The sequence below is a fragment of the Poecilia formosa genome, unplaced genomic scaffold (genome assembly GCF_000485575.1).
Source record: "Poecilia formosa unplaced genomic scaffold, Poecilia_formosa-5.1.2 Scaffold3, whole genome shotgun sequence".
Classification (NCBI taxonomy): Eukaryota; Metazoa; Chordata; class Actinopteri; order Cyprinodontiformes; family Poeciliidae; genus Poecilia; species Poecilia formosa.
This window is the reverse complement of record NW_006799942.1, coordinates 5,076,207-5,088,140: the sequence shown is the minus strand read 5'-3', so window position 1 is coordinate 5,088,140 and position 11,934 is coordinate 5,076,207. Positions and strand designations below refer to the sequence as shown.

General features: G+C 37.5%; 1 protein-coding gene across 1 annotated transcript; it reads right to left on the bottom strand.

The window, feature by feature from the left end:
- Positions 1-2,040: 2,040 nt before the first annotated feature.
- On the bottom strand, positions 2,041-11,857 carry rskrb (ribosomal protein S6 kinase related b). The gene is made up of 13 exons (XM_007556273.2): positions 11,277-11,857; positions 9,331-9,621; positions 9,142-9,225; positions 8,017-8,085; positions 7,639-7,708; positions 6,895-7,002; positions 6,286-6,326; positions 5,218-5,245; positions 4,888-4,977; positions 4,673-4,761; positions 4,387-4,497; positions 4,195-4,308; positions 2,041-4,113 (listed from the first exon to the last, which is right to left on the bottom strand). Exons 1-13 carry the CDS (start codon positions 11,304-11,306, stop codon positions 3,883-3,885), a joined length of 1,356 nt encoding a protein of 451 aa, XP_007556335.1. The 5' UTR covers positions 11,307-11,857; the 3' UTR covers positions 2,041-3,882.
- Positions 11,858-11,934: the final 77 nt, after the last annotated feature.

Below are 11,934 nucleotides of genomic sequence, written 5' to 3'. Positions count from 1 at the left end.
CATTGCAGGAGGACACAAAACAAATTGAATATTGACAATTTATGGCAGGACTGAAAAACTACTGTTTACCGACACTTTCAACATTAAAGGTTTAGATACTTTTGCAAGCAATGTTTTTTTTTTTTCTTTATTTTCATTTGAGATCAACAACAAATTTAATAAATAACGGTTGGGAATTGCACTTGTTTACCAGAGAGTTGTATCCCCTCTTGTTGTTGCACTCAGTGAAAACTGTTGTTGTGCTCAGTTTGTTCCTAGAGGCCTCTTGCATACAAATTCTGGCACACGCGGTTGATACATGCCTGTTTTTGTAGCTGTGGCCTAGGCTCAATTCACTCTCTAGTTTCTCCATTTACAGATCAGACATACACTCTAAAATCTACTGGGTGGCTTATTTAACTCACAATTGGGTTCTCCAGTTTCAGCAGGGAACCTGTGGACTTCAAGCTGCTGCTGCTGCTGTTGGCATCTTGTCTTTAAAGCCTCTTAGTTGGTGTTATTGCTAATAGGTAAAGTTATTTTTGGTGTGGGCCTGCATATGTAGAGTACAGTAAACAATGGCTCCACAAGCTTAAAGGTCATTACAGCAGAGCCAATGTAGCAAGTCGAAGCTCTGTTGTCCATCTTTGTCATGAATTACACTTTCTGTATGCAGCTTTTTGACATCTCTTCCCTTTCATGAATCTTTACCATTTACTTTTTGTAAGCACAGGTGAATGAAAGCCAACTACGTTCAACAACTGGAAATGGGATGAGGAATGAATTATGTTGGAAGAATCTTGTTCTCCTTCTGAACTGTGAATGACTGAAGAAGCCTCTTTAATTGGAACATAATTCCCACAGAGGAAAGCCCACCTACATCACCTTACATTACTACCATTTGTATTTTCACATTCTGTCACAGACTTCAGTGTTTATTGAGATTTTATGTAATCAACAAACAGATAATAATTTATTATTTTATTATCAAGTGTGTAGAAAAGAGTGAGGTGGGAAACTAACACTGCACATCACCTTGAACTCACCATGACAACTGCGAAATGAGGCAACAGCGTCATGCCTTGGGGATGTTTTTCTTCAGGGACAGGGACGCTTGCACAGCTGGATGATGGAAAGATAAAAGTTGCAAAATACAAGTTGACCACTGAAGAAAACTTATAGTTGGCTGCACAAGACTTAAAACTGGCTGCATGATTCTTGTAGTCCTGCTGCAAGCCAGGCAACAATGGAGGGATCTAGATCAAAAGTTTATTCAGACAAGAGTTGCCACAACAAAGTCCTGGCTTGCATTCAACTGCGAATCTGTAAAAGTACTTTAAAAATGATGGTTACCAAAAAGTTTCCTTGGAAAAGAATGGGCCAAAAAATAAAGTCCAGATGTGCATCCTCAATGGTGCTGAAGACAAAAGCCCACCTCACTTTTCAGAATTGTATTTTTCAATTTAAAAAACAGGGGTCTTTTTTCTTCCACATCATGATGCCACATGGTGTCAGTTTCCACACAAAAGCCCAATAATATACATGTTATTGGTTTGTGACTGAACTGTGACACACCAGTGTTGTGTCTTTATTTTGGCTGTCAGCAAGGATCTTCTATTAATGGAGTGTTTTGTTTCAAGACAAACTGTTATGTAGCCAAAACACTGGTTTGGCTTTTATACGCATTGAAACATTAAATACATATGTTATTTAAAAAAGAAAGTATGTTAAATATATACTGAATCAAATTTAATTGTCAGTAATAGGAGCAGCAAAAAATATTTTTCATCTTTAATGAGTGAATTTGAAATATTAAATTTAATGGATTAAATCTAAAGAAATCGCTCTCTCCAAGTGTAGACCACCATCTGCTTACTTTAGGGTTTTAAGTGTCAATCTGTGAGTAAGGTATGTTGAGTAACTCAACTAAGTAAATGCACAGTGTGATTTCTTAACTGAGCAAGGATATTCTGCAATAATCTGACACAATGTTGGGGTGAGTTAGGCAATAAAGGTCCGTGCACCCAAAATCATTTCATCACAATAAAAAGACAAAAGAAAAATCAGCAGAACTCTTTTAATATTCTGTTTGTGCTACAAGGTAACTGCAAAAAGACATCATAACACATGAGGAAATACTCTCCAAAAATGTTTATATAAACTTTATAAAGAGGAATATGCTTATATATTTATAAGTATGTACACAAGCGTTTTGTGATCAAGAAGGTAAGCTGAGAGTTGTGCATGTGAAGCAAATCTGGGTAAATATCATGCATCATTTATAAAATCATAACATATCTAAATATCTGTTTAGTGAGGAAAAAAACAATAGAAAATAGCCTTCATATTTATAAAAATTTTATAAAGTTCAAAGAGAAGTTTAGAGCATACTCAAATCACTGTTTAATATCTGACTTTATGTGAAAAATGAAGCTAAGTAGTAAAACCAGCAAGTGCGCCCCTGAGTCACCGGTTGTAGAAAATAAACACAGAGTTGCGAGCGTGCTCATCAGACTCTAAGGCTGTTGCTTGCTTCACTCTGACATCAGGGGAGAAGTTCCTGCTGCAACCAATTCTACAGGCAGGACAACAAAGGTAAGGAGTGGGAACGAATGACAGAGTTTCTTTTGTCCACTTCTGTAAAAAAATGGTTTCATGATGACACAGCATGATGGATGAAGGCAATGGTTTGAACATCCTCTCTCCTTTCTTAAGGGTTTTGGTTGGGTTCCACTACAAATATGGTTGAACGGTTAAACAAATACAACATAGTTAGAGCTATTAGCCTACCTTTTCAATTTAGTATTAAATTATCTTCGGTATTCAATGTTTTGCCAGCCGAACCATGAAGAGACTCTGGACGTTTTACTAACTGGGTAATGGCACAAAACCACTGAACAACTGCTACTAAAAAGACAGTAAACATTAAAAGGTGAACATGTAAAATAAAATGACATAAAAAAGTACAATGTTATTTCAGTGCCTTGCAAAAAATACTCTTCAGACTTGAATTAGTCACATTATATCATGTTATAACCACAAATATTAATTTATGAGTAGAATTGAGACAAAGCAACGCAAAGTAAAGCTTAACTGCAAAGTAGAAGGACAATTATTCATTTTTTCTGCAGTATACACAGAATTCACATGGTATACACATGGATACAGTTTATGTTAAAATGAGGACTCAATTGTTGTTCTGATCTTAGTTTCTATCTGTTGAAGCTGCTAAGACATTTGAAGGTGACAAAAATATTGTTAGTGGTTTTATATAAAAACAATATCTGGAAAAGTGTTTTATTTGGTGTGATTTGTTTCTTTGTAATTTTATATTTTTATTCAAAAATTCTTAGTCTTTAAAAGACTAAACTTTTCACATAGCAGAGAGTGTTGTCTGTAGATGTTGTATTGCTCTATGTTCAGCCAGCGTTTGCTGAACGTTGTCTTCAGACGTTTGTTGAACATTTAAGCGACATAATCTGAATGTTCAGTGCTAGCGAGGCTTCATCCAGTCTGGTTCAGCTTCAGCTGTTCTTCAATAATAGTGTGCACACAGTAAAGTTTCAACATACAAAGCCAGTAGAGAAGTACCCCAAAAGGATTTCCTGCTTCAGTTTTTAAAGTACCATGTATATTTGTGCTTCCACGTTACAATTATACATTACTTAAAAGTTGGTCTATCTCATAAATTCCCTAAAAAACACACTGAGGTTTGTGACTACAATGTCACAAAAATGGATACCTTTGCAAGGCAAAAGTAAATATGGGGGTTTATGTATTTAAATCCTTCACTTTTACTCTTCTAAATTTTAAGGAGAGTAAAAAATTAGGAACATTTGCACAAAATCAAAATCATTTGATGAAGGCCTTTCCCTTCCACGCTGCAGCCAGACTTGTAATCCGTCATACAAACACTTCCCTCCGTGCAACTTTCTCCTGAGTGGGCTGCAGCGAGGGGCCAGGCAGAGGTACAGCTGTGCGGGTGTGTGTGTCTCTGTCCAGCTGTGTGTCTGGCGTGGCAGCAGGGCTGAGCAGGGAATCAAAGTCAAAGCCCTTCAGAGGCAGCAGGGACAAAGTGAGGCCCCGTCGAGCTTTGGCAGCACGGTCTGGTCTCTCCCTCAGCTCCAAGATCACCTGTTGGAGAAGAAAAGTTCATTCAGAAAATCAGAAAAAAAAAAACACTGAGCTTTCTTCAACCAGTAATTTGTTGGTTACCTGCACAGGCCGACGCTGAAGGAGGTGGAGGTCAAAAGATGTCCCAAAGAAGAATGTTTGACGCTTGAAACGTTCCAAGGTCCTCAGGCGTCGTAGTGGATTTTTGCACAAAAGCTGGAAAAAAGTATCATGATGCTACAAATTAGCAGAACTGTGACAAAACTATATTTACACGCACTGGAAAAAAAGTACCTCTGTTATTAACATGGAGAGCGGTGAGCTCAGGCTCAGGGGCATTTCATAGGGAAAACTCCTCACTTTCCTCAGCATGCTGCAATGATCTGGTTCTGGAGCAACAGGGAACTGTAGAGGCAAACAAAGAGACAGATTTCATATAATAACTTTGTTCATCAGTACAAAGATCTTACATGCTGCCCAGAAGAAAACAGCTCTGTTTTTCCAACCCAGTTTAGGCTCAGCTGTCCCTATGTCTGCCTGTAGATGAGGCCTGCTGGACACATTGGAAACAAAGGCTCACCTTCCCAGTGGCCAATGAGAACAGCAGGATTCCCAGTGACCACCAATCAGCTGCGTGGTTGTAAGGTCCACCACTGAGCACCTCTGGAGCTGAAGAGGGGTAAAAGAGAGAAAAAAAACCCAGAAGTTTTATTTTTAACATTCAGGTCTTTACTTTCGAAAAGAAAAGATATAAAAACAATCCTCAAACTGTTGGATTTGGCAGGTTTTCATCACCCATGTATTGGATGGTTCCACAGATTGTGAAGGCTCGGCCTCCTCTCTCCAGGCGGCGGGACAAACCAAAATCAGCCAAGCGGAGGTGGCCTACAAAAGATCATTTTCTCTGCATCATTACAGGAATTTATCACAATTCTCCACACATCCACCATGCTAGGAACTCGTTTTTATGAGTTAAAAACTCATAAAAATATAAACATCTTCTTCTAATAACTCTTGACCTCATTGCTAATAGCATAAAATACAAGCTGAGAGCTTTACAGTAAAGAGGCTTTCTGGAAGCTTCTGTGCTGCCTGTTCAGAGGTATGCTGCCCTGTTTCACTCACCGTTGTCTGTCAACAAGATGTTTTCCATCTGAAAGTCAGGAAGGAAAATCTGAGTGAGTCTACTTGTATTCATAAATTAATACGTACAAGACTGGCCAAATTATAAGCCCCAAAGTCAATTCCTTTTCACAAATTATGAAAAGGATTCACACATAACACGGATAATATCCAAAAAGAAAAATAAAAAGTTTTAATTTTTATATATCCAGCTATGTATGAATGTTCTATCTTTATATTAAATTAATCAAATTTTCAGAATTCAAGTTTAAGTTTTGTGTACTGTGATTTAGTGTTGGCTTTAAATAAATGAATCAGTCATTTATTTAATGATTAATTTATTGTGTTATTTAAAAAAAAATCTCAGAAAATTCCTTTTGATTGGCAAAAAAAGTACAAGCAAAACTGTGCTATTATTATTTAGAGGTATTTAAAACTCATATTCTAATGGAAAAACAAATAATTTCATAAATGCATACTTTATACTCATATTTAACATTTACCTGTTCAGGAGCATTGTATAAGATATGGTTGTCATGTTTTATTTTAGGGCTGTTTGGTGATAAGAACATAATTTTTACTCATTTATTTATTTATTTTCCCAATATATTCATTTATTTAATTTTGGCTGAAATACATGTTGGGTCATTAATTCAATAAAGCCAATAGTGCCACAGGTATCTACATTTAGGTCTGCATGGTCCAGTCAGAACAACACAAAATACTGCTTAGTAAGCTCTGAACTGCAAAACACTAGAATGATGAATGGAACAAAGCAAGTGGAACTAGTTCACACCTAATGCCTTAAAAGTGGGACATCTATTTCTAAAAAAACAAAAAACAAAACAAACAAACAAACAAACAAACAAAAAAAAACTCCCTTACATCTGAGGACAAACTACAGGTATAAAAAATTGCTTTTCTTTCTAAAGTCACATATTGTGTTTTCCTATAATTAGTCATGCTACATAAAATAACTTATGCAGATTTCAAAAGTAATATGCCGATTGCTTTGCAGCATTGCTGCATGTGTTAAAAAAAAGTAATAAGTGACATCTTTGCTGGTCTTACCTTCACATCCCTGTGGATGATCCCAAAGTCATGCAAAAACCCTGCAAAATGAACAGTAAGTAATTATCAACCTATAAAATGACTATGTAAAACATTTAAGAAGAAAGCTAAAAAAAAATAAAAAAATTTGTATGTAAAACAAAAACAAAACAAGACCCCCCAAAAAAGGTTTGTTATTAAAATAGAAGTTTTATGGTGTGCTGTGGTGGCGCAGGGGTTAAGCACAACCCACATATGGAGGCCTTAGTCCTTGACGCAGCTGTCGCAGGTTCGATTCCTGGCCTTGGCGACCTTTGCTGCATGTCTTCCCCCTTCTCTCATTACCCACTTTCCTGTCAATTAACTATCAAATAAAGGCCACTAGAGCCAAAAATATATATATATAAGTTTTCTGGGTTTTCTTTTTTACTCTAAAAGGGTTAAATACTTCTAGAGTAAAAAGTTAAAACACAACGTATTTTAAAGGCTCTTTGCTGCAATCCATTTTCACCAACACGAAAAGTTAAATTGACTTGCAAATCACTGCAGAACTTGACTCTGTAGCTTTATTCTTATCACCTCCCTGACATAAAAACCCCCCACACTTATATTAAAATGTAGCATACAAACCGAGTGCACATCCCAGCTCTGCTGCAAATATTCGCAGGGTTTCCTCTGAGAACTGACCAATCATCTGCCAGTAGGTGTAGAGGTCCCCTGTGCTACAGTAGTCGCACACTGTTGGAGCAGAATATGGTTTAACATGAGCCTCTGACGCAGTGGGACATATGAGGAGCAGTGAAGGGCGGCAGAGGATGGAAAAAAAACACTGGTGAAAAACCTAAAGCAGGCAAGCTTGTGCTAAAGTGAGGAACACCTGCTTATCTTTAAAGAAATCAGGGAAAGCCTCTTCTGGTTTTCAGTCTGTTGTTGCTAATATGTAGAAGAAACTCCAGCAGCATGGCTACAAGAGGATTCTGGATAAAAGCATGCAGCAGGCCCTTTTAACTGTGGCATGTGTTTCTGTTGAACTGTGGAGTTCTTTTAACAGGGGGTTGGGAGGCAGACTAAGTGGGTCACACTTTCTGAGTCAGTGAGTAATTCTGAAAAAAGGGATAAATGCTCTGGAGGGAAGGGAAAAAGGGCAACACAGCTGAAGAACTGGTATGGTGGGAGTTGGAGAGGTTGGGAGCTTAGGTGAAATCCAGAATTTAAACACTTGAACCGAAGCATTTCTCCTGTCATGTTCTAGGTGTTAGGTTTGGGATTGTGGGAAGATAACTCTACCGAAGCAGAGGGGACAGAAGGTGAAGTGAGGGGTTCTTGGGTTGCAGATTTGGGAACGAGTGGGATACTGCTAGCTGCCTGACTCACTAATGTAAAGGTGGCGCTGAGTCTGCCAGCAGTCCTGGAGGTCGAGGACAAATGGGTGGCGAACCTGACGCTGCAGGGGGCAAAGGTCAAAAATTAAATTCCTTAAAAAGCTAATTTCTATGGGTTCTATTCCTTCATTGCTTTTCTCTTTGCTTTTTTTGCATGGCCTTTTTTTTTTGTCTAAGAACTGTACTAAGTATTGGATACACTGAAACTTTCAAAATCAAACAAGGAACCTGTAATAAATTTAATTACAAGTGTATGAATTTTGAAGTCTACTGTGACATGAAATTAATAATTATATGTCTATAGAAACATGTTTGTAACAAAGTAAAAATATCAATAATTCTTTTAAAGACCTTCGAAGGCAGCGCTCACCTGAACTATAACTTCCTCTTTTGACTGCTCCAAAACCGCCAGCCTTAAAATCTCTGCTTTAGGTATAACCTGTTGGTGGACGCAAAAACAATAATGAACAAACTGTTTAAACTTTAGGTGGATGGCCATCTCTTTGGCAGCTCATTTTCATTCGATGGATTGATATCCTCAAAGATTGTTTTGGTTTTTTTAAGCCTAACTGACTGAAACTTCTCCACAACTTAGTCCCTGATCTCTGTTGTGTCCTTTGAGCTTCACGATGATGTTTGTTCACTTTTGTTCTATTGAGGCCTTCACAGAAAAGCTTAATTTACACTGTGATAAAATAACACACAGCTGGGTCCAAATAGAGCACCTTAAAAACCGCTGGTTGACCAGAATTTTCTTTTGGGGAGTAAGACTAAAAAGGGTCAAAATACAAATGCACATCTGGATTATTATTTGAAAAAAAATATGGTAAAAGGACTAAACTTATATAGAACTTTATCCAATCATATTTGACCACTAGCGCTTTACACTAGAGTCACATTCACCCATTCGCACTCACATTTATACACCGATATGCAGCTTGGTAGGAAATTTGGGGTTAAGTGCCTTGCCCAGGAGCACATCGACATGTGGCAGGAGGAAGCTGGAATCAAACCTACAACCTTCTGATCGCAAGACAACTACTGTACCCACAGAGCCACAGCAAAAATATATATTTTAAGCATTGTACATATATACTTTACATATATATGTAAAATTCATAGAATAGTAATAAAATGTATCAAAATGTGTGGTTGAAATGTATCAAAATGTAAAAAGGTTCAATTGTGAATAATTTTTCTAGGTGAAACCCACTAAAAAGACTAAAGTGTAAAAAAACAGCTCAGACAGAATATGATGGTATTTATGAATATTAATGCATGCAAATTTGTGCCAGTAGACAAGTTCTAACAAACAAGAATATAAAATATTTTTTTGTGAATTAACATGGCACATTTATGTTACATTTGCAGCATCAAATAGTATTCAATATAAAATAACCCACAAGATAGAAAAACTACGATAGAAACTGCCACATCATGGCCTAAATAGGCTAAATAAACACATTATCGTATAACAATCAGGTAGCAGACTCACTTTAACAGCATATGTTTTTTGTTTGGACTTGTCCCTCACTTTCAGAATGGGTCCAAATGAACCTTTGGCAATGTATCCCAGCACCTTGTCAGAAAAGAGGTAAAAATCATATGAGAATGCTTGAAAACATAGAAGATAGACAACAGAGCTGAAGTGTGTCTAATGAAGCAGATTTTTTATTTTTTTTACCTGAAAGTGTTCGTGCCCTGGCACAGCTCTGTGGGGGAATTCAGGCAGAAACATGGTAACGAAGCCTGGAAGGCTCCATTCTCCTCTCAGCCTGCCTGGGCCGACTCCCGCCAACCTGAGGACGTGCTCTGGCACCTCAGGGGCTTTTCCTTGGAGCATCCGACGCTGGCCCAGACGGAGGGCGGGTGGGGCCAGGCGGCAGAGGCCTTCTGGGATGGACAGGCCCATGCTGGAGAGGAGACCCCGCCATCCAGATGGGATGGGCTCGTCTTCAGCCCCTCCTGAGGCCCTCTGGTAGGGCAGGGGGACAGGACCAGTGATTTAATGAAGACAGACGCAACATTTAAAAGGTACCACATCAAATATCTAGACTAAAAACTCACCTGCTTAGAGTTGCTTTGGAATCATTATAAATAAAACATTAATCAACATTTTGATGTGTAACAATAGCTCTAACTTTGTATTTTTTGGACGTGTTTTTATGATGTAAAGCACTTTGAACTGCCTTTTTGCTGAAATGTGCTAAACAAATAAACTTGATTGATTGATATAAGCGAACAACAAGAGAACACGGTAATACTGGATATTAGAGAACCTATAGAGATGCATGTTTGTTCTAGTCAAACCTATTTTTTAAAGAACAAACAGTGTTTGTTCTTTCCCTGTTTTACCCGACTCACAGTCAGCCCTCATTCAGGAAGGCATCCAATACCTAAAAACATTTATTTCTTTAAGGTTTCACCTTGAAAAAGTTAGTAGACAATGAGGAAAAAGACTTGAACAGTACATTACATAAGATGCTATTGTTGAGTGCTAAAGCTGAGTTAGAAAAATGACCATATCAGAAATAAATGCTCATTCTTAAGAATTTCTGAATAATTTTAGGCAGAAGATGATTCATTCCTGATGCACAGGAATTCCACAGGCATTTCTTCTTTTGGAACGCTTTGTCATTTCCACATGAAAATGTTGCACAGGGTAGTTTTTGGTTAAAAAAAAAGATTTGTAAAAGGTTTGTAATGGGATTGTAGATCCTTTAATTCTCCATCTTTGTTTTTAGATTGCTTTCCCCCAACTTCTGGTTCTGACCAGGACAGTTTTAATTTTTTTTAACCAATTGAATTTAATCAATATTTTTTCATAAGCTTTTTATATCTCTGTTTGGTTGGTCAGATTTGCATAGAATCGGGGGAAATATATATTCCCCCCTCCTGTTGCATAACTGACTTAATAACATCTAAAAATGTTTCTGATTCAAACAGTAAATACAATAGGTCGTGACAATAATAGAAATGCCAAGATGATGAGTTGCAGTTTTGTTGTTTATTTCTACTGTAACATCTAGATGCCAGTAATAGCGTTTATAGTGACACTGTATGCCAAAGTTACAAAATAACCACAATTCATTTAATGTACTATTGCCAGTATTGTTACTGTATTTTTGTTTACAGTTTTAAAGTCACTACTGTAATGAATTTAAAGTACCAGTATAAGTTTCAATTGCATGCAGTACTACTATTTTTATCAAAACCATAATTCATTACACACAGCAGCACCGATCTCTCAGACAGGAAAAGTTATATGGCCTAAAATAAAAAACACATATAAATCCAATGCTGCCACAGACACAGGATGCAGTTGGCCTTTTGTATCAATATTTTTATCTGGAAATAAATTATGTATAGGGAGATTGTTTCTTTTAGACCTTCAAAGTAAAATCTTGATGCTATAGGAGCGGGATTCTTGTGGAAATATTTTATTGATTATGTAGGTAAATCCTTAACGAAAATGTAATACTTTAGTTTCGCATGCTGATTTAAAACAAGGTGAAACGGAGCCGTGTGTTCTAGTTGTACAGAAACCGACTTTGCATCCTGGTCACCAAACCATCGCCATAGAAACAGAGAGCGCCACACCTTAGCAACCAGGAGTTCCATTCGACTCACCTTCCTGTTTTTACTTCCGTCTGCCCCCATTATTATTATAATTATTATCAGCGTAAGGGAACATCGGCGCAGTAGGCTCAGTCAGTGCGACGTCTGCTGCTCCTCAGTCAGCCTCTCAATATGTGCCGCAGGACATTCCCGTCCCATTTCCAAAACCCAACGCACAGAGATGGCTGAAACGATTCATGCCTACTGAAGCAAAGTGATATTTTTCAATATCATCAGCTCATTTGGCCTCCGTTGCAAAAAATACGAGGGATATGGCGACATAAAAAAAAGCAAGTTAATCCCAAATGTGGGCAACGTCAGAGCAAATCCGCCCACATCTCGGCCGTCCAGAGACTTTAGCGCCATCTGCTGGTCGGTGTAATTAAAACTACATCTGAATTCCTCAAAATCGCTTGGATTCAGTTGTGATTTTAAGAAATCCATAATCACTGTAAACAAAGAGTTCAGTGAAATATTGCGAGATTAATTACTGAAATTAAGCCACAGGTTGCAGAATTGTCTACGGTTTCAGCCTGTAAATGACAAACCTTCAGAGTAGGATTAAAGAAAATTCACAATTTACACAAAATTAAGCTATCTAAACAGTACAATATCTTAAATTGATTTTTTTTTAAATCAGAACGTAGCCTTGTTAAAGGTATTTTTTTCC